The following is a 27,915-nucleotide window of genomic DNA, read 5'->3' on the forward strand; positions in this document are numbered from 1 at the left end:
CCTGGGGAGGAGGTGGGCACCGGCTGGGGCTTTTGTATCAGGTCGGACGGGCCACACCCTGTTGTGTTCTCCTTGTTTCTAATTGGCTGTAACCCAGGTGAAGCAGCTGATAAAAGGCTTAAGGTCCCATTGGAGGAAAGGAGGACTGTACACTGTCCACCAACCATGGGACACTGACTAACACCTTGGTATTCTCTTCCCAAACTGATAAGTACTATTTAATGGCCCGGTGCAGTCAAAAACGTGATATTCCTGTGTTTTTATATATATTTCCACACTGAGGTTGGAATAATACTGTGAAAATTATATTATTTTTAGTGTAAGAGTTGTTTGAAAAGGCTGCCTGAAATTTCAGCCTGTTTTAGTGGGATGGAGTTTTGGTCTGCCTGGTGACATCACCAGGCTGTAAATTATTTAATAGACCAATAAAAGAGTTCAAAACCTCTCGGCCAATAACAGCTAATATTCAGTTTTCCCCTCCCTACTCAGACAACTCCCAGACAGTCCTAGCAAAATTCTTGCTTGAGAAATTGCTCTTTGACAATTTTAATTAAACCATCACAGTAAGGTACTTAATTGTTAGCCAGAAATTATTTGATATTGAGATTTAAAAAATTGCTGCATTGGACCTTAAGTAGTTTTTTTGGGGTGTCTGTACTTTACTATTTATATTTTTGACAACTTTTACATTTCAAATGCTAAGGCAGGACAGCAATATGGTCCAATTCACGTACCTATCACGATAAAGCATTGTCATCCCTGCTGCCTCTGATCAGGCAGACTCACAAATACTGTTTCTAAATGATGTTGGAGTGTGCCATCTGGTTTTCTTAATCGAAGGAATTTGATGTAACGCATTTACTTTCACTTTTACTCAAGTATGACTTGAGTACTTTTTCCACCACTGAATGCACTACAGCATCATTAGTCATACATATGAGCTTCTCTGGATCAGCAATTGTAAAGGAAATGCTACTGTTTCTGGAAATTATGTTTTCATTGAAGACTGAGCTCTTTAAAACAGCAACAGCAGACTAACTCTTAGGGTGACAAGAAGTTCTCTAACAATCTGGAATCATTTCATGTTCTCACCTATTTGCAAGCCTATGTCAATCAGGACCATGTGTCTGTGTGGCATTTAACTGGAAAGGGAAGAAAATAGTGAAGAATGTCACAGTTCTGTGTTTAGTTTGGTTTATTGAGATTCCTTCACATTCATAGACCAAGTAGGCCCAGGTCATTACTCACAAATAACTTCATCATGACTACAAGAACATGCTTTCTGTATTACAGTGCCAGACTTTGATTCTTCATGCAGCCCAACAGGAACATTGAGGCCAGACAAGCAGTGGATTTAGCATAATGCACAATAAAGTACTTCAACTGTGGCACTTAGGCCCAGATATAACATTGTGGCACATCCTACAGTCGGTTAGAGGTTTCTTACTTAGACTACAGTACAGAGTACATGCTGTAGCTTTCACAGAAATCCCCAAAACAGTTTGCTTGACTGGTTCTTAAAGCTGGAATCCTTAATGGTGAAACTTTCATATCCGTTTGGGATATTACTATACTGAACAATAATATAAACGCAACATGTAAAGTGTTGAGCCCCTGTTTCATGAGCTGAAAAAGATCCCACAATTCGCACAAAAAGCTTATTTCTCCAAAATGATATGCAGAAATGTGTTTACATTCCTGTTAGTGAACATTTCTCCCTTGCCAAGGTAACCCATCCACCAGACAGGTGTGGCATATCAAGAAGAGGACACGTACGGCCAAATTTGAGAGACAGTGGTGCCGTTTCCCCTAATGTGTATTCCATCTTTAAAGGCTTTATCTAGACCAGGGGTGTCAAACTCATTCCCATGTGGGGCTGCATGTCTGCAGGTTTGTTTTTTCCCTTTCAATAGAGCCCTAAACAACCAGGTGAGGGGAGTTCCTTACTAGTGGGTGACCTTAGTGGAGCAAGTTGAGAGCTTCAAGTTCCTTGGTGTCCACATCACCAACAAACAAACATGGTCTAAGCACACCAAGATAGTCATGAAGAGGGCATGACAAAAACCTATTCCCTTCAGGAGACTGAAAAGATTTGGCATGGGTCCTCAAAAGGTTCTACAGCTGCACCATCGAGAGCATCTGACTGGTTGCATCAATGTCTGTTATGGCAACTGCTCGGCCTCCGACCACAAGGCTCTACAGAGGGTAATGCGGACGGCCCAGTACATCACTGAGGCCAAGCTTCCTGCCATCCAGGACCTTTATACCAGGCGGTGTCAGAGGAAGGCCCTAAAAAATGTCAAAGACTCCAGCCACCCTAGTCATAGACTGTTCTCTCTGCTACAGCACGGCAAGCGGTACCGAAGCGCCAAGTCTAGGTCCAAGAGGCTTCTAAACAGCTTCAACCCCCAAGCCATAAGACTACTGAATATGTAATCAAATGGCTACCCAGACTACTTGCATTGCCCCCCCTATTTTACACTGCTGCTACTCTCTTATTATGTATGCATAAGTGACTTTAATAACTCTACCCACATGTATATTACCTCAATTACCTCGACTAACCAGTGCCCCTGCCCATTGACTCTGTACCCCGACCCCCTGTATATAGCCTCGCTATTGTTATTTTACTGCTGCCCTTTAATTATTTGTTACTTTATTTATTTATATTTTTCTTAACTGCATTGTTGGTTAAGAGCTTGTAAGTAAGCATTTCACTGTAAGATTTACACCTGTTGTATTCGGCGTGTGACAAAATTGGATTTGATTTGATTGAATTCCTCTATCGAGTACAAGGGAGGAGTGAAAACCCGCAGACACTCAGCCCTCCGTGGAATGAGTTTGACACCTGTGATATACACTGAGGATACAAAACATTAAGGACACCTCTTTCCATGACATAGCTTTCACCTGGACAGTCTATGATCCCTAATTGATGTCACTTGTTAAATCCCCTTCAATCTGTAGGTGAAGGGGAGGAGACCGGTTCAAGAAGGATTTTTAAGCCTTGAGACATCGAGTGTGTGTGTGCCATTTAGAGGGTGAATGGGCAAGACAAAAGATTTAAGTGCCTTTGATTGGGGTATGGTAGTAGGTGCCAGGCACACCGGTCTGTGTCAAGAACTGCAATGCTGCTGGGTTTTTCACTCTAACAACAGTTTCATGTGTGTAACAAAAATGGTCCACCCAAAGGACATCCAGCCAACTTCACACATCCAGCCAACAGTCAACACATTTGCAACTTTAGGGATTATTGTTGGCATGATTTTGAATACAATGCTGCCATTCATATAGTATTTTCACAGTTTGTACAAATAAAATAAGTAAATACAATAATAAAAGAATACACATTATAAGCATAGATAAAGACAATTCTGTATTCGTTCAACTCAATAGTGGTTTGAATTTCTGATTGACACAGTATAATGCAGGAATGGGAATAGTCTTGTGACAGACTGAACATGAATGTAATCGAGTAGACTTGGTTCTGGGTGCCGAGATTAGAATGTGAAAGACCCATTCCCTGTCTGGTGGCCCAGGAAACATACTTCTCAGTTATGTACAGTCACATGAATAGCTGGCTGTGGGACAAAATAGCTGCTTAGTTAGACCCCTATACTGTACATCCTATACATGTTACAAATGACAATTCATAGGTGGGTAGTGTAGTTGAATTGACGTTATCCCCTTTAGAAAAGTGTTACAATAGTGTGTTTAATGCCCGATTCTTCCCCTCCTGTTAGTGGTTTTGGAGAAGCTTTCCTTGAACATTATTATAGCAGTTTATGATATGAATATTCAAACATGTAACTTTCATATTGGCATTACAGTACAAGGAATACACATGCAACCGATACATGCATATACTGTAAAACACTAGACTGTTAGTAATAAATGAAATGTAAAAATGAAATGCTCAAGCTGAATGACTTCAGTAAGGTGCTCTTTCCATTCTACTTCAACTCTCTCCCAACTTTCTCACCACTGTTGCACTTCATTTTCCCAAAAGATCAGTGAGATCTGATGTGATGTCTTGAGCAGGCTGTCCGGTTAGTGATAGGGTTTGTTAAAACTCTTAGAATAATTGAGACTTCTTCAGGTTTAAAGGGACTTGGCATGTTTACTCTGGTCACCCTGATTTTGTGTCAGGGCTGGGGCAGATCTGCTTGGCAACCCCTCCACCGTCCCTTCTACGCCACCAATGCAGGTGTCTGTAGATGGAGTCAAAGACGGACACGGTGTACCGTGCAAACAGTGTGGTCCACTTTAGCATCTGCACGAACCAGTTCACAGAGCGACTCACAAAGGTCACAAACACTGTGGTGTAGTGTGCAAGTAGGAGAAGGCTTCGTCCAAGTTGCCTTCCATTGTTGATGATCAGATTGACCCGTGGGTCATGACCCGGCCCCATCCTAATAAATTCAGCAGTGTGGTTCCAAACGAAAATGGATAAGAAGGTTAATCGTGGTATAAAAATACAAAAACATTATCTTGTAAAAAAAAAAAGTAAAAAGTGTTTTGGCGCATGTTGCACATTTTTCGTTTTTTGAAATGTCCTTGTCCCTAAGACGGTCTCTATAAAAATGGTAAAGGTAGGAATTGACAGACTCCCCCTTACTGTTGAGCAATCCTCCACTGGCCAATCGATGTTCTGCAAGTTTTGTTTCCGGGATGTTTGGTGATGTGGCTATGCACAGAAATACAGCAGAGGAGATTTATCAAATAAAAAGAATAAACAGAAATCTGAGAAGCTTTCATACAGGTTAGTCGCTCGTTCTTTCAACTATCAGCACACCATTCACATAGTTGCAATTTAGAACAGCTGCCACACGCTCCAAAAAAACAAGGCACGGCGATATATTTAGACAATGTTGTTATCGTTGTTAGCCAGCAAGCTAGCTAGCTGCTTGTCTACGTGCACTGAAAAGCCAAATCGTTCGCTTTCTCTCAGATTGTCTACTGTGCTGTTTTTATACAAGCGCAACCAATACATCATAATTCCGATTTATGTATAAACATCAAATACTCTTACTATGGTTGGAGCCAGCACTGTCAAAATGTTCAGAAAGTAAGCCATCCATTTCTCCCCATAATCTGCTGTTCAGGAGTAGTGGGCAAAACGAAGTGACGCAGCCGCAGTCGAATGGCCCTATTGTTCGGCAGTGTTCGGTTCTTCGGGTGACATTCGAACCCCGAGGCCCTCTGCACGAACTATCTGGGTCGCAATAAAAATAATGCCCGTAAATGTATGTTGCCACAGGTATATTATTGACACAAAGGATGATTGACTGCAGTGGCGGTCGGTGCCATTTAAGATGAGGGAGGATGATACATTTTTATGAGTATGGCCTTATTTCTATTACAGCATATCAGATGACTCATTCACATTCACCCAGCTAACATCGATAGGTTTAGGCTACTACATGATACTCTAATTTCCCCTGTACCCATTGTGATGTTGCTACAACCTAGCCTATGAATGAGGTGGAGAATCAAGGTGACAGACAGTGACACAGTCAATACCACCTTCCACACTCTTGACTGCATCTAGCTGACAGTTGCAAATGTGAATTTCTATTGGACAAATTCAGGTCTTTTTTCCCCAGTTTCTTTCCGTTTATGAACCAGCGGCAATAAGTACAAATAAAAAGCTTACCTTGGAAGAAATCCAGTGTTGGATAGCCAGCTAGTTAACATAGCACCCCTCTCTGTACACTTAACTAGCTAGCTGCATTTGCTAGCTAAGTAAGTGAAAGTAACACAAATAAAATACAACACTCTCTATCTTACTTTTCCTTAATTTTATGAATAAATTATTTTGTTAACCATTCACCTACTGTCTTTCTCTCTCTTTGAGTCAACTAACGTTACTCACCACATTTTATGCACTGCAGTGCTAGCTAGCTGAAGCTTATGCTTTCAGTACTAGATTCATTCTCTGATCTTTTGATTGCGTGGACAACATGTCAGTTCATGCTGTGATAGGTTTCTAGGACGTCCTCCGGAAGTTGTCATAATTACTGTGTAAGTCTATGGAAGGGGGTGAGAACCATGAGCCTCTTAGGATTTGTATTGAAGTCAATGTACCCAGGGAAGGACAGAAGCTAGCTGTCCTCCAGCTACACTATGGTGCTAACATGCTGAGGGCTGCTGATGCTACTGTAGACCTTCATTGTAAAACAGTGTGTTTTCATCAATTATTTGGTGACGTGAATATATTTAGTATAGTTTGATCTAGAGGTCAACCAATTATGATTTTTCAACACCGATACTGATTATTGGAGGACCAAAAAAGGACGATACCGATTATTCGGCCGATTTTTAACATTTGTTTGTAATAATGACAATTACAACAATACTGAATGAACACTTAATTTAACTTAATATAATACATCAATAAAATCAATTTAGCCTCAAGTAAATAATGAAACATGTTCAATTTGGTTTAAATAATGCAAAAACAAAGTGTTGGAGAAGAAAGTAAAAGTGCAATATGTGCTATGTAAGAAAGCTAACATTTCAGTTCCTTGCTCAGAACATGAGAACATATGAAAGCTGGTGGTTCCTTTTAACATGAGTCTTCAATATTCCCAGGTAAGAAGTTTTAGGTTGTAGTTATTATAGGAATTATAGGACTATTTCCCTCTATACCATTTGTATTTCATTAACCTTTGACTATTGGATGTTCTTATAGGCACTTTAGTATTGCCAGTGTAACGGTATAGCTTCCGTCCCTCTCCTCGCTCCTCCCTGGGCTCGAACCAGCAACACAACGACAATAGCCACCATCGAAGCAGCATTACCCATGCAGAGCAAGGGGAACAACTACTAGAAGGCTCAGAGCGAGTGCCGTTTGAAACGCTATTAGCGCGCGCTAACTAGCTAGCCATTTCACTTCGGTTACACCAGCCTCATCTCTGGAGTTGATAGGCATGAAGTCATAAACAGCACAATGCTTGACGCACAACAAAGAGCTGCTGGCAAAACGCAAAGAAAGTGCTGTTTGAATGAATGTTTACGCGCCTGCTTCTGCCTACCACCGCTCAATCTCCAAACTCTAGAATCTTGGGCATCTCTCAGAAATCTCATATCTATCATGTCAAACCAAGGTGAAAGTATCATGTTAGGACATGGGTTTACTTTGATCAGGGATCTTGCATGGGAAGAAACACTGCATGGAATATTCACAATTTTTAAGAAACTTTTGATAAGCTTATAATTTATTTTGTTGTGGCATCTATGGACTCAGAAGATAAGAAAGCCCCAAAATATATTTGGAAAGTTTAGGTAGGACCTCTTGAAGGACCTTTTTTGGGTAGGATCTTTTGCAACCTACTGACCATGACCCAGGTCCCACCTGTCCAGATAAAGGCCTAATGTCTCTGTCTTGTACCACCAGTTTCGGCTACATGTTCAGCCGGCTGTCCCAGGGCTTTACCAACGTCCTGCAGGAGCTGTCTGGGGACGAGCCCCCCGATGGAGCCCCTCAGGTAAGAGAGACTCCCTCAACCCCTCACAAGCTTACATAACAACTAATGTTTTCTGTCCTGGGCCCCATATTTATCAACTGTCTCAGAGTAGTAGTGTTTAACTAGGATCAGTACCTCTCTGTCCATAATAATAAATCTATTCTGATCTAAAAGGCAAAACTGATCAGCACTCTAACACATGGTCCCCCAAACTCGGTTCTGGGGTCCCCCCTGGGTGCACGTTTTGGTTTTTGCTCTAGCACTACACAGCTGATTCAAATAACCAACTCATCATCAAGCGTTGATTATTTGAATCAGCTGTATAGTGCTAGGGCAGAAACCAAAACGTGCACCCAGGAGGGACCCCAGGACCCAGTTTGGGAAACCCTGCTCTAACGAATCACCTTTGAAGACCTTAATGTTCTCCAAGTCCCCATATTTGTATCCACTCTTCTTCTCTGTGGCTCTGTTGCAGGATATGTTGGTCCCCCAGCTCCCCCCTGGAGATGCCCCCGGGGCCCCTGAGGAGTCTGGGCCTGGGGTGGAGGAGGAGCCCCTGGAGAGGCTGGCTCATCTGGAGCAGCTGACTGTGCATCTCAAGGAGGTGGTCAGAGATAAGGACAGCCAGCTGGCCACATTCGAAACGCAGCTCAAGGTGAGGCCTGGGTACAGGTGGGTGTGTTTTCCTTTGGTTTTGTGGACCTGCATGTATTGTTTTGACTGTGTGTGTGTGTGCCTGTGCGCGTGCCTGTGTGTATTGCTTTGACTTTGTATGCGTGTGTGAGACATGAATGCAAGTGGTTTTATATGGATGTGCCCTCAATGCATAGCTTCGATTTTTACTCTCCTTTGTGGGTTGGGTTCATGAAATATTCATATTTGATGCACTTCTTGTCAAATAATGATTATGGTCAGAAGTATACTGAGATGATGCTGTTGTTGCTGGAACACAAGTTTCAATGCTGTGTTTGTTGGTGTGTTTACAGAGTGAAAGGGAGACAGCGGAGGCACGCTTCACTAAACTGAAGCTGCAGGCCAAAACCAAGATGGCTACTCTGAACAAACAAATTGCTGACCTCAAGGGGCAGGAGGGAGCAACAGTAAGTCCTTTAGCTGAGTTCAAATAACTCTCCGTTCATTAAGCATGGTTCTGATGTGTATTTTAGCTGTTATGTATTCAGTTAAAATGTTGTAGATTCTTTACAGCCAGTTTGGTCTACACTAGACTATTTTGTCATCAATAACATTTTGAAATCCTTGTCTATTTCCTGAAGAGCTCTCCAGACAGCTCCTTCACCAGCTCAGCTCCTGCTGTGGAGGAGGAACTCCAGGAGCTGAGGAAGCAGCTCAGTGAGGTCTCGACCTCGGCGAAGAACCTCGAGGAGCGTCTCCAGATGTCCGAACAGGCCCTGTGTGAAAAGGAAGCCGTACACACGGAGCAGGTGCCAATTTTGTTGTTACTCTAACCATTTTCAATGAAAATGTTCCGGATTGCATTGTATTAAAAAAAAGGGCCCTTCAGCTGACTGCAGAGATGTGTCATGCGTTTAGGTTCGTGTGCTTCAGGCAGTTGTCTGTGAAAAGGACGTGCGTTTCCAGGAGCAGATCCAGAAGCATGAGGACGAGCTGCTGAGGGTCACAGTGCAGAGCCAGAACGACGCTGAGCTGCAGCAGGTACAGCAGGTAAAAACTTCATTATCTGACTCACTCTACACTCCCTCACACAGGCCAGGTCCTATACACTGTTTTTAGCCTGTACCCAAGCCTTTAGTGTGTGTGTTGCTAGGCTCTACGTGCAGCCCAGCGGCGTTGTGAGGAGCAGGAGGAAGCCATGCGGTCGCGCTGCCAGGTGCTGGAGATGCTGCAGGGGGAGCTGAACAATGCCGACCAGCAGAAACAGGTACAGACACGCTCTACTGTGCTGGTCAGTGTAGAGCCATAGTGGGAATGGTGTTTTCTCAATGAAGGTTCCACAATAGAATAACAATGCAACCTGACTGACCCTTGAGCAAAATGAGCCCATCTGAAGAGACTGACACAGAGTACTGTATTACATTATTCACCAAGTTACTAGTGTGACAGCGGAGTGACACTGATTGAGTAAGTACATTTGGTGATTGACAAGTTGCATGTTACATAAGGGCTGCTTTACTGGCACAGCCGAGCAGTCCTCCTTGTAGACCCTACCGTCCCCGCCTTCATCTGTCTTCATTCTCCCTCTCTGCCTCTCTCTGCTCTGTCTGCCTCTCTCTCCCTCTCTGCCCCTCTCTCTCTGCCTTTCTTTCCCTTTCTGCCTCTCTTTCCCTCTCTGCCTCTCTTTCTCTCTCTGCCTCTCTTTCTCTCTCTGCCTCTCTTGCCCTCTCTGCCTCTCTTGTCCTCTCTGCCTTTCTCTCTCTCTCTCTGCCTCTTTCCCCCTCTCTGCCTCACTCTACCTCTATCTCTAACTCTCCCCCTTCTCTCTGCAGATCCTCACGGCTCAGTTCCGCCAGATGGAGCAGGAGCTGGCTGAGGCTGGTAGGCAGAGGGAGCAGGAGCTGGCTGAGGCTGGCAGGCAGAGGGAGGAGGAGAGGCAGCAGTGGGCTGGGTGGTCCAGCCAGGCCGAGGCAGAGCTGGTGGCCCTCCGAGCCAACCTGGAGGCCTCCGAGCAGGACAGAGCAGCCCAGCTAGCCAACCTGGAGGCCTCCGAGCATGACAGAGCTGCTCAGCTAGCCAGTCTGGAGGCTTCAGAGAGAGACAGATCAACCCAGATGGAGGAGCTGACAGTGAAACTGGAGTGTGCCACTAGAGAGCGGGAGGAAGTGACCAACAGAGAAGTAGCCAGGTTGGAGAAGGAGCTTGCTGCCTTAAGAGAGGAGTATGGAGAGGGGCAAAGGGCAGGAGAGGCCCTGGCTGAGTTGTTGACAGGCCTGCGCTCTCTGGCTGGAGAGGGGGTCAAGGAGGACAGCCCTGTTCCCACCGACCCGGCCCAGTGCCTGGGTACACTGCAGGCCCTGGAGGCCCGGCTGGAGAGGCTGAGGGTGGAGCAGAGGGAGAGCGAGGAACGCTGCGCCCAGGTCACCCACACCATGGAGACATTGCAAGGTAAGGGAACCAAATACACTATCATGCAAGTTCCGTTTATAAATGTATAGCATTCATGATACCCTAACAAGTGGCTTGCTTGCAGCGTATTTAATATATATTTTTTTTCTTTCAGAACAACTGGATAAGCGCACCGCAGAAGGCGAAGAGGCAGTTGCTAGGATACAACAGCTGGAGCAGCAAATTGGAATGGTGAGCAGTCAGACACACTAAATTAATGTAGGGTATTGTTACGACTACTAAATTAATGTAGGGTATTGTTACGACTACTAAATTAATTAAGGTAGCACATGTTGTAAGCTTGTTTTGAATCCTGTAATAACCTGAAAATAAACATCAAAATGTACTTTGGGAGAAATAGCTTATATGGCTTATTATCTGTGAACCCCAAATTACCAGACTCTTCAGTCTGTTGTACCCATTGCTAGATTCTCTAATGTATTTCTGTAATTTGACCAAATGGTGGGCTCATTTTCATCTGTGTAAAAGACAAAGCTGTGGATGTCTTACAATGCTCGTTATTTGAGAAGTTATGCCAAAAAAACTATGACCAATGATCCAAGAGTGTTATTATGTTAATTATTAATTATTATTATGTGAATATATGGCATGTATTTATGTCAGATGTTTTCACACACAGTGAAATTACAGAAAGTATTCATAACCCTTGACCCATAAACCACATTTTGTTGTATTAGAGCCTGAAATGTATTTTATTTTTTAAAATCTCTCACCCCTCTACACACAATACTCCATAATGACAAAGTGAAAACATGTTTTTAGAAGTGCTACTACATTTATTGAAAATGAGATACAGAAATATCTAATTTACATAAGTGTTCACACCACTGAGTCAATACAGCTAGAACCGCCTTCGGCAGCGTTTACAGCTGTGAGGCTTTGTGGGTAAGTCTCCAAGAGCTTTGCACACCTGGATTGTGCAATATTTTCACTTTTATTTATTTTATTCTTCAAGCTCTGTCAAGTTGGTTGTTGATTATTGCTAGACAGCCATTTTCAAGTCTGGCCATAGATTTTCAAGACAATTTAAGTCAACTGTAACTAGGCCACTTAGGAACAAAACATTAAGAACACCTTATTAATATTGAGTTGACCCCGGTCCCTCCCCTTTTGCCCTCAGAACAGCCTCAATTAGTCAGGGCATGGACTCTACAAGGTGTCGAAAGCATTCCACAGGGATGCTGGCCCATGTTCACTCCAAAGCTTCCCACAGTTGTGTCAAGTTGGCTGGATGGTGGTGGTGGACCATTCTTAGTGCACATGGTAAAATGTTGAGAAAAAACCCAGCAGTGTATGCAGTTCTTTACGCAAACCGGTGCACCTGGCACCTACTACCATACCCCATTCAAAGGCACTTAAAATCTATTGTTTTACCCATTCACCCTCTGAATGACAGATGTACCCAATCCATGTCTCACTTGTTTCAAGGCTTAAAAATCCTTCTTTAACCTGTCTCCTTCCCTTCATCTACACTGATTTAAAGTGGATTTAACAAGTGACATTAATAAGGGATCCTAGCTTTCACCTGGATTCACCTGTTCAGTCTATGTCATTGAAAGAACAGGTGTTCTTAATATTTTGTGCACTCAGTGTATATTTAAGCAATAAGGCCAGAAGTGTGGTATTTGACCAATATACCACAGCTAAGGGCTGTTCTTAGGCACGACGCAACGCTGTATATCACAAACCCCCGAGGTGCCGTATTGCTATTATAAACTGGTTACCAACATAATTAGAGAAGTAAAACTAAATGTTTTGTTATACCCATGTTATACGGTCTGATATACCAGGCTGTCAGCCAATCAGCGTTCAGGGCTCGACCCACCCAGTTTATAAATGGCCTTGTGTTTTAGGTTATTGTCCTGCTGAAATGGGAATCTGTCTCTTTTTGAAAGCAGACTTAACCAGGTTTTCCTGTAGGATTTTGCCTGTGCTTAGCTCTATTCTGTCCTTACTGATGACAAGCATACCCATAAGATGATGCAGCCACCACCATGCTTGAAAATATGAAGTGTGGTACTCAGTGATGTGTTGTGTTGGATTTGCCCCAAACATAACTTTTTGTCCTGAATACAAATAGTTAATTTATTTGCCACATTTTTTGCAGTTTAACTTTAGTGCCTTATTGCAAACAGACATGTTTTGAAATAATTTTATTCTGTACAGGCTTCCTTCTTTTCACTCTGTTAATTTTGTGGAGTAACTACAATGTTGTTGATCCATCCTCAGTTTTCTTCTATCACAGCCATTAAACTCTGTAACTGTTTTAAAGTCACCATTGGCATCATGGTGAAATCCCTGAGCGGTTTCCTTCCTTTGCGGCAACTAAGTTAGGAAGGATGCCTGTATCTTTGTAGTGACTGGGTGCATTGATACACCATCCAAAGTGTAATTAATAACTTCACCATGCTCAAAGGCATATTCAATGTCTGCTTTTAAAATGTTTACCCATCTACCAATAGGTTCCCTTCTTTGCAAGGCATTGGAAAGCTCCCTGGTCTTTGTAATTGAATCTGTGTTTGAAATTCAATGCTTGACTGAGGGGTAATTGTATGTGTGGGGTACAGAGATGAGGTAATCATTCAAAGATCATGTTAACCACTATTATTGCACACAGAGTGAGTCCCTGCAACTTATTATGTGACTCGTTAAGCACATTTTTACTCCTGAACTTATTTAGGCTTACCATAACAAAGAGGTTGAATACTTATTGACTCAAGACATTTTAACTCTTAATTTTTAAATAATTTTGTCTAAAAACATAATTCCAATTTCACATTATGGGGTATTGTGTTCAGGCCAGTGACAAAACATCTTAATTTAATCCATTTTAAATTCAGGTTGTAACACAACAAAATGTAGAAAAAGTCAAGGGGTGTGAATACTTTCTGAAGGCACTGTATGTTCAATCTAATTGTTCGACAATCCCCTTTCCAGACAGAATTTGTTGACTGTGCGGAGTCACAATAGAAAGCGACAAACCCTCTGTAGACATGTGTGCTGTATGTGTGTGCAGTCTGATACAATATGATCTATTGGTGTGCTGTTATTTCACTGTGCTGTGAGGACTGCCCAGTCAGCACATTGAGTGTCGCACATGCTTATTCATGTGGGGAAGTGTCTCTGGTCTCTGCCCTGACTACTGGGGCAGGTCAGTCGGCCACGATCTATCTCAGAGGGGACAGCCTGAGGGACAGAGACAGTGGTTAGGTTTAATAATGCTGAGGCAGAATGTCCTCCTGTCGTTTGGGTCAAGGCAATGCTAATCGCCTCTCCACTGATCCTCTGTTATGACTGCAGCCCTGGGCTGACCTTCACACCCAGGCTCATCATAACTACAGTGTAACTATTGTGTAACTACATTACAGCTGTGTGAAACTGTTAACTCACTTCATTTTGAATGTAGTCCCACTTCAATGGGATTGATGTATTATTAAGTCATAAGGTTTACACCCTCTGTGTGTTCAGAAATAACTCAGGCCTTTGTCTTTCTCTCCTAGGCTGCTAGGGAGTCATTGGTCCAGTGTGTGACTGACCCGTCTGTGGAAGAAGTGACTGATGCTGAAAAAGGTAAGGAGACCTATTTTAAAATGTGTGTTTTTATTCTCTGAATCTGAAAGCCAACCACCAGGACCAGTCATACATCTGAAAGCCAACCACCAGGACCAGTTATACATCTGAAAGCCAACCGCCAGGACCAGTCATACATCTGAAAGCCAACCGCCAGGACCAGTCATACATCTGAAAGCCAACCGCCAGGACCAGTCATACATCTGAAAGCCAACCGGCAGGATCAGTCATACATCTGAAAGCCAACCGCCAGGACCAGTCATACATCTGAAAGCCAACCGCCAGGACCAGTCATACATCTGAAAGCCAACCGCCAGGACCAGTCATACATCTGAAAGCCAACCGCCAGGACCAGTCATACATCTGAAAGCCAACCGCCAGGACCAGTCATACATCTGAAAGCCAACCGCCAGGACCAGTCATACATCTGAAAGCCAACCGCCAGGACCAGTCATACATCTGAAAGCCAACCGCCAGGACCAGTCATACATCTGAAAGCCAACCGCCAGGACCAGTCATACATCTGAAAGCCAACCGCCAGGACCAGTCATACATCTGAAATCCAACCGGCAGGACCAGTCATACATCTGAAAGCCAACCGCCAGGACCAGTCATACATCTGAAAGCCAACCGCCAGGACCAGTCATACATCTGAAAGCCAACCGCCAGGACCAGTCATACATCTGAAAGCCAACCGCCAGGACCAGTCATACATCTGAAAGCCAACCGCCAGGACCAGTCATACATCTGAAAGCCACCCACCAGGACCAGTCATACATCCTGCCAGCAACACACACACCCTCTATTGATGTGTTTGCATAGGATTGGACACTGTGCTGTCACAGGCCCCACTGCCAACAGAGTTCGGCATAGTGATGCAGATGCGGTTACAGGCCTTACCCATTTCACACAGTCTGTAACTAAACCTGAAAGACTGGTGGTTTAGTAGACATGTCAACAGTATTGACAGTATTTTAACAGTATTGTCAGTATGTTGACAGTATGTCAATAATCATCTCAATTGTTAACAGTTAGAAGCAAAAATCTGAAAGGAAATCTATAATATATAGGCAGAGTCATGAAAAAAATATCTGTTTTGGCAATTCAGGTATGATCAATTAATTGTGTATTGTGAGATAATTAGGCTGGCTATTAATTTTCATCTTTATTGATTTCCCCAGCCCAAATATTGGCTCTGGAGCAGCAGCTATTGGAGAAAGACCATGAATTGGCTGCCCTGCGAGAGAGTCTTGTGCTGGCTGAAGAGCAGGGCTCAAATGATGCATTCAAGGTAAGCGCTGATCAGATTCTAGACCAGAGTGAGGACACTGCCATGGCCCCCTGCGACAGTCCTACAGTGCTGCCAGACCTCCTAGAAGACACGCGAGAGGAGGACACCACCCTGGTGGCAGAGGATAGGTCAATCCTGTCAGTCTCCGCTGATAACGAGAGCAGTCCAGAGTTCATTGAACCCCAGTCTGACTCTCCCGGAGAATCTAAGGGGGCCTCCTCTGATGAGATGGTCACGAGCAGTGACTCCGAGGTGGCCCACAGCAGCTGGACCCTCCTAGAGGCTGTGAACCAAGATGAAGGTCAGCAGTCGCCTCCCATACTGCAGGGCTTTAGCCAGCTCCAGATGCAATCCTGGGAAGAGAACAGCTCTGAGCAGGAAACATCCACAGTCCAGGTGGAGTCCTCATCAGTCATCATCCGTGAGACTGTGCAGGTGCACCTCAGCCAGCAGGGGGCGACCCTCTTTGACTCTGACTCTGCCCCTGGACAGGTGTTTGCCCAGGCCCTAGCAGATGAGCTGCAGAACAGGTACAGTGAGCTCATGGTTGAGCTCCAGAGACTGAGAGAGGCTGCCTCAGAGTCACAGGAGAGAACCCAAGGCCTTGAGGAAGAGATTCGGTCCCTGACAGTTGCCAAGGATGAGGCAGAATCCCAGGCCCAGAGATATGAGGAAGAGCTCCAGTCAGCCAGGTCAGAGATGGACACGGTGGCCCAGCACAGTGGCTCTGACTTGGAGAGGCAGAGCATGGAGATGCATCTCCTGGAGGAGCAGCTGGCCGGCCTGCAGACAGAAGGCCGCTCCAAAGAGCAGCAGATCCAGGCCCTGCAGGCAGACCTGGACAAGGCTCAGCACTCTCTCTCTCAGCAGGAGGGCCAGGCCAGGATGCTGAGTGCCCAGCTGGAAGAAGGGGAGATCACCTCCTCTGAGCTGGAGCAGAAGCTCCAAGACATGGAGGCCAGCCTACTGGAGATCTCCCAGGCTAGGGACATGGCCAAAGCTGTACTGTGTGAGAGGGACACAGAGATTAACGAGCTGCAACTGCGCATCACCCAGAAAGAGCAGGAGATGATGGAGCTGAGCAATGGCATGTCTGCCAAACTGCTCCAGACCGGTGAGGAGAAGTTCCTGATGAGTGCTGAAGTCAAGAAACTGAAGGAGCAGATAATTGAGCTTGAGAAAGCTGGAGAAAAAGAGAAAGCGAAAGGGGAGAGTCATGTAGAGGATAGTGATGAGCTCACTAGTTTGCGAAAGGACAAAGAGGATCTGACAACCCAAGTGGCCACCATTAAAAAGAGGTTGCAGGCAGCCCTGGTGCAGCGCAAAGAGCTGATGAAAAAAGTTGCGGCGTTTGAGAAAGAGGCAGATCAAAGGAAAGGACAAGTAGGGAAAGCAACAGAGGAAGCCCCTGCAAGTGTACCAGCTTTAGAAAAAGACAGAAAACAAGAGGATATGGCAATTGAGACTACTCTCGAAGAGTTCAGACAAGCCTTGAGGTCCAAAGAAGAGGTCATGGAGGTTTTGGAACAGAAAATCAGCCAGCAGGATCAGGTTCTGGAAGAAACACTTGAAATGAACAGAAGGCTGAGTGAGGGAGCTCAGCACACTCCAGAGGCTGACACCTCATCTGAAATCACTGGGTTGCAGTCCCAGGTGGCCTCACTGGAGTCAGATTGCGAAACACTGCAAAAGAAACTCCAGGAGGCCCAGGACTCTCGCAAAGACACCATTCGCATGGCCAAAGAAAAGGACAGGCACCACCGCGAACAGCTTAAACAGCAAAAGGAAGAGTACAACGGGCTGTTGGAGCGTTTGGAGGAGCAGGTTGGTGAACGAGATGGGCTGTTGACTAGACTGAGAGAGCTCGAGGAACTGCAGGCACAGAAAGAGGAGAGCACAGAGAAGGAAGTCCATGCCGAGCTGGAGACCAACGCTGCAGTGGAAAAGATTGAGAAGCCAGCTGCAGGAGATTGGGTCCAGGAAGACTGGGTGGACTTTGCCGCTCCTGAGAACGAAGCACAACAACGAGGTGATAAACCCATTCCCAGTGCTGAGGAACCCTCTCAGGTACTTTCAGCTGACATTGAGGCCTCATTTCAAGCTCTGAAAGAAGAGGTCCAGGCTGAGAAGGCATCTTGTACAGAGTTGGAGGGCCAACTGCAGGAAAGCCAGGCTAGCCTGTCACTCAGGGAAAGTGAGCTTCTAGAGCTGGGCAAAGAGCTGCAGGCCCTGAGAGAGAAGGAGAGCCATATTGAACATGTCTATGAGGAGTTGGAGGCTCTGAGGGAGAAGTGTCTCCAGGCTCAGACCTATGCAGAAGCTGTGAAAGCAGAGTTGGAGGCTGCGGCCAAAGGAGCCGCCTCAGACTCCGCTGAGTCCACCATTGCCATCCTGCAGACAGAGGTGGAGGACTTCAAGCAGTTCCTGAGCAACAAGAACGATGAGATCATGGAGCTTAGCCAGCAGCTGGGTGAGCAAAGCTCCCTCCTCCAGTCTATGCAAGAGACAGTGTATGAGAAGGACCAGTCGATCGCCTCCCTGCAGGAAGGCCTGAGAGCAGAGAAGGAAAAGAGCCAGAGACTGGAGGCCGAGATCCCCCAGAGGCAGGAGGAAGAGAAGGGCAGCGAGGCCAAGATCCTGCAGCTTCAGCAGAAGCTCAAGGCCGCCCTTATCTCCCGCAAAGAGGCCCTCAAAGAGAACAAAAGCCAGAAAGAGGAGTTGGCCTCCACTGAGAAAGTCATCACTGAACTGCAGCAGAGGATGGATGCTAGAGAAGTCGAGCTGGAGAAGCTGAGAGCAGAAAGAGAGAGGCTGATAGAGGAGGTCGATCGGACCTTGGTGGAGAACCAGAGCCTTGGGGGATCCTGCGAGAGCCTCAAGCTGGCCATGGAGGGTATGCTGACAGAGAAAGACTTCTGTAAAAGAGAGGCCGAGTCTGCCAAGGAGGAGGCTGCCCGGACATGCAGAGAATGTGAGGAGAAGGTGCATGGGATGAAGGATGAGTATGAGACTCTGCTAAAGTCCTATGAGAACGTGAGTGATGAGGCAGAGCGTGTGAGACGGGTGCTGGAAGCTGCTAGGCAGGAGAGGAAGGAGCTTGTTGCTAGAGCCAGGACCCACGAGGCAGCCAAGCAGGAGGCTGAACGGCAGAAAGAAGAGGCCCAGAAAGAGGTGGACACTGTCAAAGACAAGATGAGGAAGTTTGCCAAGACCAAGCAGCAGAAAATAATGGATTTAGAGGAGGAGAATGAGAGACTCCGAGAGATGGATGAAAAGAAAGGAATAAGAAGGGAGGACAAGGCACTCAAAGGAGAACTTGAAAGACTCAAAGAAGAGTTTGAGGCTCTGAAAGCTGATTTGAATGCCACTACGGCACAGAGGGACTCCTTAGAACAGCAAGTTGTTGAGGTGAGGGAACAACTAGCCCAAGAGCTAGAGAAAGGGGACAGATTAGCTCGAGATAAAACCCCCAGCTCTGATGATGTAGTGGAGGAAACTGTTGTTGCCCAGCAGTCTAGTACAGTCATGACTGAAACTACCCAAGAGCCAGTTAAGAGCCAGCCTCAGGACATAGAGCCACATAGTCAGGCTATAGAGTCTGAGGTAGCTGCACCTGAAATGCACTCTTTTGAGGAGACGGGGAAGAACGAAATAACTGAAAGTACACAGGCCCTAATTGATGTGAAATTGAGCAAAATGGAGGCAGCCCTACAGTCAGAGAGGGAACTGAGGCAAGAGCGTGAGGCTGAACTCACTGCTGAGCTGGCCTCTCTGGAGCAGCGCCTTCAGGAGAGTAAAGAAAAGGAACAGACCCAGGGGGAGGAGCCAGTGAAGACGGACATGTCTGAAAGTGAACTGGCCACAATTGAGGGAAAGCGGAGGGAAATGGAGGCAGCCCTACATTCAGAGAGGGAACAGTGGCAAAAGAGTGAGGCTGAACTCAAGGCTGGACTAGCCTCTCTGGAGCAGCTCCTTCAGGAGAGTAAAGATAAGGAACAGAGCCTGATGGAGGAGAGCTCTAAAAGGGAAGCCCAACTCCAGGAGCTCCACAGCAGCCTGGAGGTAGAGAAGGACGACCTAGAGGAGCGTCTGATGAACCAGCTGGCCCAGCTGAATGGCAGCATCGCCGGCTACCAGCAGGACGCGGCAGACAGCCGGGAGCGCCTTGCGGAGCTGCAGCGGGAGGTGGAGAGACTGGAGAGGGAGCGGGCCGAACTGGAAGCCCTGGCCGAGAGCGAGAGGGACCGGGCAGCCAGGCTGGAGGAGGACAAGAGGCAGGCCCAGAGAGAGAGGGCCGAGGCAGAGGCAGAGTCAGGGAAGCAGAGGGAGCTGGAGCAGCAGCTGAAGTCCGCCCAGAGGGTGAAAGAGGGCAGCCAGAGTCGGGCAAAGCAGCTGGAGGAGCTACTGAGAGAGAAGCAGCTGGAGGTGCGCCAGATGCAGAAGGACTGCATCCAGTACCAGGAAAGGATCAGCGAGATGGCCAGGGAGGGCAAGGCTTTGCAACTGGGCAGCAACGAGATCCACAAAGAGCTTGGGCAAGCCTATCTGGAGAGGACCAAAGTCACAGACGCTTTGAAGAAGACTGAGGCTGAGCTATCTAACTGCAAAGCCCAGCTGGTTGAGGCCCAGACAGAGGCCAGCCAGGCCCAAGCTGAAAGGAGAGCCTGTGAGCAGACCGCTCTACAGAGAGAGGCTGAGTTGAAAGCAGAGGCAGAGCAGAGCCTGGACTCTGTGAGGTTCAGGCTGGGAGCCGAGCTGAAGCAGATTGAGCTGAGGTTGGAGGAGTCTTACCGGGAGAGGGAGAGAGAGGAGAATGCCACCCGGGAGGCAAAAGAGCTGGCTGACACCGCTGAGAGACAGGCCCAGCAGATGCAGGCCCGCCTGGATGAGTCTCTGGCCCGACTGGCTGCCTTCTCGCGCTGTATGTCCTCCCTGCAGGACGACAGGGACCGCGTGCTGGATGAGACCCGGCAGTGGGAGAGTCGCTTCAACAGCACCCTCCAGGGGAAGGAGGCCGAGGTGCGGGAGGGAGAGACCCGCTCCAGAGATCTGGCTGAACAGCTGCAGAAAGAGACCGCACAGAGAGAAGAGCTACAGCTTACAGTGGACAGGTAAAAATGGCTACAGTTCCTGAAAAAGTTAATTAATTAAATTGCCCCAATTTCCTGCCAGGTTTGTGATACACTATAGTGTGTTATGTAATGTGTTTTTTTTTTCTTGTTTTTTGTCCAGACTGCAGAAAGCAGACGAGCAGTGGCAGCTGAAATGGGAGCAGGAAGAGAAGAGGCTCCGTGAGAACCAGGCTGCCCTGGAGCAGGAGAGGGGGGAGCTTCAGAAGTCCCTAGCCCAGACTGAGACCTCCCTGGCTGACACTCGCGCCCATCTGGCTTCCCTGGAGAGCGAGGCGGAGGGGCTCCGCCACAGAGCCCAGGCCCTGGAAGAGGCAGTTGGGAAGCTGCAGGGAGAGACCAACGAGGCCAGGTCCCAGCTGAAGGAGAGGGAAGCAGAGGGGAGAAGGCTGGGCCTGAGCGTGGAACAACTGGAGACAGACCTGCGCTCCTCCAAGACCCTGACAGAGAGCCTGCAGACAGAGCTGAGTGAGAAGGAGAGGAGAGAGGTAGAGCTGCTGGGGGAGAAGGAGCAGGCCGTGACACAGGTACGCATCACTTTTATTTCATCTCTGCTTTATGACATGTTTTGTCATCACAATGAATAGTTGCTCATTTCAATGCCCAGGGTGTCAAATTCTACATTTATTCAAAATAGGGTGTAAAAATTCCCTACAAATTTATTGTGATGTTACCGTTTTGATTGAGCTATCAAGTTGTTTTACGAGCTTGGAAATGTGTAAACCCATACTCCTGCATCTTCTTCACTGCTTACATGCTTTCTCCCCCCCAGGCTGCAGAGGAGGCCAGGAGGGAGGCTGACGCCAGGGCCCAGGAGGCTGAGAAGGAGCTGGAGGAGAGGAGAGAGGAGGTGCGGGGTCTGGAGGACCGGCTGCGGAAGGCAGAGGAGGAGAGCAGCCACAGCAAAGCCAGGCTGGACGCCTTCACCAAGGCCATGGGCTCTTTACAGGACGACAGAGACAGAGTACTTGGCATGTACAAACAGCTGGAGGAGAAACATCTGCAGGTAAATAAACAATGATAACACTCATGTGTACAGAGGCATAAATGGCAGAAGAGATTCTGAATGGATTCTCCTACACTTAATGTAAATCGGTGGTAAATGGTCCATGTCTGTTTACGTACACGCATGTCATCGACATGCTGAAACTGTATGTAGTGAGAAGAGGGATATTATTAGTGTGATAGTACTGTAGAATGTCTTCCTCGTACCCCAGTTGTATAACCCATCCCTCTACGTAATGGGTCTGTTGTCCCAGGTGATGATGGAAAAGGACGCTCTGATCCAGGAGGCTGCTGCGGAGAATAACAGTCTGAAGGAGGAGCTGCGCTCCCTATTGGTCCAGAGGGACGACCTCCATGCAGAGAAGGCCAAGCTATCTGCCCAGCTTCACGGCTACAGGGACGACCTTACCCAGGTCCTCACCATGAAGGAGTCCCAGCACAAGCAGCTCTTGTCCGGCCAGCTGGAGCGCATCGCTACCCTGGAGAAGGAGAGAGCTGAGCTAGAGGCTAAGATCAAGAGCCTGGAGGGAGGGGAGGCTTTTGTTCAGGCGGTGGAGAGGGAGACACTCAGCCAGGCTGGTGATAGTGGAAACAGGCAGGTGAGAGACGCTCCCGGGGCGGAGGTAGAGAAGCTGAGGGAGCAGCTGCAGGCTGCCAGGGCCCAGGTGGAGAGCCTGGAGGAGAGCCTTGCCAAGGAAAGAGAGGTGCAGGAGGCTCGGCAGAAGGAGCTGAAAGAACTGCGTTGGGAGGGAGGGGTGACGCGCACGGAGTCGGAGACAGCGGCAGAGAGGGTGGCTGAGCTGGCCCGAGACCTGCTGAGCATGGAGCAGAGGCTGCTGGAGGAGAGGGAGGTGGCCGGCCAGCTCCGGGCCCAGAACCAGGCATTCGGCCAGGCCATGGCGTCACTGCAGGGCAGCAGGGACCAGGCACTCAGCCAGGCCCAGGAGCTCAGCCTCAGACTGGAGGAGATGAGCAGGGCAGGGGGCCAGCAGACACCCACCACGGGCCATGGAGGATCCACTGCGGAGGTGTGGGGACTGAAGAACTCCCTGTCAGCCCTGCAGAACGACAGGGAGAGACTGGTAATCAACCAGAGTAATCTCCTATTTTGCACAAAGTATTCCATTAAAGCACTACTAACGTAACCACAATGGTAGTGATGTCATAACTTATCTGTATATAGTGTTTTCATATACCAGTATCCACAGTAACACAAGCTTTGTTTCTCCCTGTCCTGTAGTTGGAACAGCTCCAGCGGCAGCACTCAGAGCTCACTCGACTGGGAGGAGGAGAGCTGTCTAGACTCAGCCAGGAGCTAGAGGAGGAGAAGAGGAGGTCTGATGAGATGGTGGACAGGATGAGGGAGCTAGACAACCTGAGGCAGAGGGAGAACCAGGAACTAGAAATTCTCAGGTGAGACATACTTCATAAAGAGCTGCTTATGTTATTTAAAATCCAAACATTCTTAATCATGTTTAGAGGTATATGAGTGTCTATGCCTTGGCTACATAGGTATATCTGTCTCTCTCTAGGCTGGAGCAGGTTGACTGGCAGGCCCAGGCAGAGCTCCTGAAGCAGCAGACCCTGGCCACCCTCTCAGACCGTGACCAGCAGGTGCGCCAGCTCGGTGCCATGTTGGAGGAGGCCCGCGCCACCAGGCCCAAACCACCGGAGGAACACCACCAGAGACAGGTGAGGAGGAGGACACCTCTAAATCTGAAACTGATAACGACTGTACTTGGACCAGGCATTAGTGAGATGGCAGACTGCTGTTCATGTCCAAATCAAATTGTATTTGTCACGTACACAGTTTACAGCGGGTATAAAAGGTGCAGTGAAATCACCTTTTTCTGGACCAATCAAAATAACAACCAATTAAAGGTCGTATGCATAGTAATAAAACGGATATCTTCACAACTGGATATACAGTGTAAATGATGAATGTGCTGTGTCAAGTACGACTGTGGTACAAATATAAAGTGGATTGTGTCTTGGTCGCGCAGTTGGATAAATAGTATGATAGAACAGCAGTGTTGACTGTGGCAAGATGCATTCTGCTTGCTGCATACATTTGGCCTGTACTGGACAAAGTTTTCTACAAATCTAGGTTTAAGTTATGCATTTGTGCAGTTAAGAGACGGTTAAATGGTGTGATTATGGTTCACCTCTGTTGTCTCTTCTCCATGGCTGTTTATGTATTGTTTGGTGTTTTTTTGTGCTCAGGCACCTCTTGAGGCAGACCTGTCATCTAAAGTAGAGGTCCTTCAATCAGAGAGTGGCCCGCTGAATGATCTTCAGCTGCGAGAGCAGCGGATTACACAGCTCAGTAACAAGGTAGAGGTACCAGACTGTTCCTCCTTCCTGTCACCCATAGCCTCGTGTCCGTGTCTTAGCAACCCTACCTGCAATCATTCTGTTTTCCTACTACGCTATCTCACAACTACCTCTGATCACCCTCTCTGACTTTCAGTACTTAATGACATGGTTGAATGAAAAGTACTTCATTTCATGATTATGGATTAGATGATTACATATTCCATCTATGTGTCTCCCTCTGGCTCTTTCCTTTTCATTTCTCTTGCATGCTCCTTTTCCATTTTCTTTCATCATTTCTTCTCTGCTTCTTCTTCGTTCTTCTGTCTTTTGGTTTTGTGTGTGTGTGTACAGTCTGCTGAGCCCGTTGCTGTCCCTCCCTCCCCTCAGCTCTCGCAGGTGTTTGAGGAGAACCGCCATCTCTCCTCCCAGTTCCAAGGCAGTTCCCAGAGGCTGGATGAGGCCGAGAGCCGCTGCACTGCCCTCCAGAGGCAGCTCCAGGAACTGCACGAAGACAAGCGCAACGTCAGCATGCCCTTGGATATCACTCTGCTCTGATTCATTCACTGTCCCTAGTTGATACATACTGAACATATGTTTTTAAAGATAATGTGTCCACTATGGCACAGAGGAACTAGATTTACACATTGACATCTCTGGAACAATTTAAGACTGCACTATAGTGATTTCTACAATGTTTAGTGATTTTGACTATCTTGTGGCCCCCAGAGGACAGGGGAAGTGGACAGTGCCCCCGGAGCTCCTCAGCAGCACAGTGGCCCTTCAGAGAGCGAGAGCCTCAGGGTGGATTTTGAAGAGCTCCAGCGCAGGTACCAATTCTCAAGCCCACGACACCCCCCTTTAAAAACACATACAGTACACACACACGTTCTCTCTACCAATGACCAAAACACACACACATACGGTACACACACACATTCTCTCTACCAGTGACCAAAACACACACACATACAGTACACACACACGTTCTCTCTACCAATGACCAAAACACACACGCATACAGCACACACACACGTTCTCTCTACCAATGACCAAAACACACACACATACAGTACACACACACGTTCTCTCTACCAATGACCAAAACACACACACATACAGTACACACACACGGTCTCTCTACCAATGACCAAAACACACACGCAAAAAAAATTAACAATAACAAACAGAACAGACACAACAAACCCATTCAACACCACACAGCCCCAGCCCATGATAACGCAAGCATGTCCGACATGCTAATGTGTCCTTTCTTTGTGCCTGTCAGACTGGATGAGGAGCAGCAGTATAGGGTGGCTGTGGAGGAGCAGCTAATGGCCGCCCAGGACCGCCTCAAACTGTAAGAGAGTTATCACAGCTTAGTGTCTCCCGTCACATGACAGAGGTCATCCTCTGCCTTCCCCTACAGCTCTACACTCACTGTCACAGTGTGATTCTAATGAGGAATGAGCATGTCAGCTCGCTGCTGTGACTGTCAGGCTCTATAGAGATGCTCTGCTCTGTGATTTGTAGAGGTACAGTGTTGATAATGGGATTATTGGCCTCAAGTCATCGTTTGGCATATTTGTGTTGGATCTTGTCTGTGTGCTTTCCTGTGTGTGTCAGACAGTATTTACTCAGTATCTCTCTCCTCGCTCACCTGCCGTAGGATCAACCAAGGTGAATGGCAGTCGGCCCATGAAGGGCAGTTCTCTGCTTCTGAGACAGCTGTCCTCATTGAGCCACCAGGAGGCTCTGTCACCCGAGTAAGTACCAACCAACACCCTGGATTATTTACACAGGATACATATCTGAAGATGAAATGTCCATTCACCATTGTCATGTAAGAATGGTCAGTTCCTCCTCCTACTACTACTACTACTACTACTACTACTACTGCCTCCTGTAACTGTCTATACTCTCTCCCCCCCTCTCTCTCTCTCCCTCTCTCTCTCTCTCCCTCTCTCTCTCCCCCTCTCTCTCCCCCTCTCTCTCCCCCTCTCTCTCTCCCTCTCTCTCTCTCTCTCTCTCTCTCTCTCTCTCTCCCTCTCTCTCTCTCCCTCTCTCTCTCCCCCTCTCTCTCTCCCTCTCTCTCTCTCCCCCTCTCTCTCCCTCTCCCTCTCTCTCCCTCCCCCCCTCTCTCTCCCTCCCCCCTCCCTCTCTCCCTCTCTCCCCCTCTCTCTCTCGCCCTCCCTCTCTCTCTCGCTCTCCCTCTCTCTCCCCCCTCTCTCTCCCCCCTCTCTCTCTCTCCCTCTCTCTCGCTCTCCCTCTCTCTCCCCCCTCTCCCCCCTCTCTCTCTCTCCCTCTCTCTCCCTCTCTCTCTCTCTCTCTCTCTCTCTCCCCCTCTCTCTCTCGCCCCCCTCTCTCCCCCTCCATCAGATTCGGAGCAGCAACGGACCAGGCCTGATGAGAATGCTGCGCGTGTCCTTCTGCTCTCGCCAGCGCACACCCCTGCTGGTGTCCCTCTACCTGCTCACCGTGCACGTGCTGCTACTGCTCTGCCTGGGGGGTTACGTTTAGAGCCCCCTCCACCCCTTGGAGACTGAGAGAGATGGAGAGATAACGGACATGTGACACAGACCCACCCACCCCCTCTCCAAGACCGATATCATATTATTGTTACATTCAATACTGTAGAATAGGAGAAGACTCGTCACACACACACACACACACACAGACCATGCACTTTTGATACAACAAAAAAATGACGATAATGTGTCTTAGCCTGTTAACCAAAGTGAATAGTTGTTTTATATACTGGGACTCAAAAACACCCTCTGCCATCATTGATTGGATTCAATATTTAATATGTTACCGTTAGCAATCAATATTTAATATGTTACCGTTAGCGTACATGATCAGTCAAATGTTATTGTAGAGGAAATGAGAAGCAGTATTGCACTACCTCAGAGCTGTTGTTTGTTAGACTTCTATAAAGGGACGTGGATATTATGCATCTTTAAATGTACCTGGGGGAACTAACATGAAATGACACTATACAGTAGATTTACACGGTGTTTAGTTTTTCAGCCTGTTTTATATTAGTGGTGGTTTAGTGCCTTTAAATGAGGAGAATAAAGGATCACTTCATGTCTGGATGGAGTGAGGGTTAGGATCTGTGGATCTGTTCAGATCTCTCTCTCTCTCTCCTATGTTCTCACGTACAATGGACACCAACTGAAACGTGTACAACCTGCTATGACTACATTCCCACAAACATCTGTTTGTTTTCTTTTTCCTTCTTCCTCTTCGTTTTCTCTGTAATTAAAGAGAGGGCACCGTCATTGGCATATTTGACTCCTGTAGTATTTGTATGTCGTATGTACAGTATGTATGTACAGGATGTATGTACTGGATGTATGTACTGGATGTGGGTTATCCAATCAATTCCCCAATTTCTGCCATTGTTGCACAGATGAGGGTTTTATTCTATTGATTTCATGTCAGATTCATTTGCCATTCTGGTGTAATGTTGTCCATTCCAGATTAAATCGTGTTGGTGTTTTTTCTGTGACACCACAAATAATGTCCATCCAATCTATGATTCCTATAATTTAGCATTATTTATTGCTTACTCATTCAAACCGCATAATCTACTACAATGTATGGTGAACACAATACTGCTGGGAAAAATTACTACTCAAAAACGTATTCTTGGTGTCTGTTGTCCCACTACACATCTTGTGACTCACTTGTCCTCTGTTAACTTCTATTGTTAATGACCTTGTACTGTGCTGTATAGAGTGAATTGTCATGATGATTGATGATGCTTTTGAGGATGGATAACGATAAGTGTTTTTCAGCACAGCCCACTGAGAAGGATAGGACTAGATGTGTACCAGTCAATTTCAAAGGGGACTAGTTAGAACATAACTGGTGAAAAGATCAGACAAATATTGGGAATGACACGTGATTTATGACCTGATGAAAATAACTGGTGCAAAGTAAATCTAGTCCTTTAAGTGTCAAATCTCTGTATGATAAGTGTTGGTTACTCTTGGGCTATTTTTTAATTGAAATATATTGGGAAAACAAA

General features: G+C 46.9%; 1 protein-coding gene across 4 annotated transcripts; it reads left to right on the forward strand.

Moving 5' to 3' along the window:
• The first annotated feature begins 4,658 nt into the window (after nt 1-4,658).
• LOC139378519 (golgin subfamily B member 1-like) lies at nt 4,659-27,915 on the forward strand. 4 transcript variants are annotated; one of them, XM_071120759.1, is made up of 22 exons: nt 4,659-4,762; nt 7,400-7,490; nt 7,945-8,124; nt 8,456-8,569; nt 8,744-8,911; nt 9,021-9,152; nt 9,256-9,369; nt 9,935-10,550; nt 10,666-10,742; nt 14,072-14,141; nt 15,323-20,543; nt 20,665-21,088; nt 21,334-21,567; nt 21,821-22,648; nt 22,807-22,979; nt 23,099-23,258; nt 23,790-23,906; nt 24,234-24,404; nt 24,609-24,709; nt 25,168-25,239; nt 25,549-25,645; nt 26,259-27,915. In XM_071120759.1, the coding sequence occupies exons 2-22, from the start codon at nt 7,410-7,412 to the stop codon at nt 26,397-26,399; spliced, it is 9,291 nt and encodes a 3,096-aa protein (XP_070976860.1). In that variant the 5' UTR covers nt 4,659-4,762; nt 7,400-7,409; the 3' UTR covers nt 26,400-27,915. The 4 variants fall into 4 exon arrangements, with proteins under 4 accessions (XP_070976860.1, XP_070976862.1, XP_070976861.1 ...); XM_071120761.1 differs by having other exon boundaries at nt 24,270-24,404; XM_071120760.1 differs by having other exon boundaries at nt 23,790-23,900.

This window comes from Oncorhynchus clarkii, chromosome 21 (genome assembly GCF_045791955.1).
Source record: "Oncorhynchus clarkii lewisi isolate Uvic-CL-2024 chromosome 21, UVic_Ocla_1.0, whole genome shotgun sequence".
NCBI classification, from domain to species: domain Eukaryota; kingdom Metazoa; phylum Chordata; class Actinopteri; order Salmoniformes; family Salmonidae; genus Oncorhynchus; species Oncorhynchus clarkii.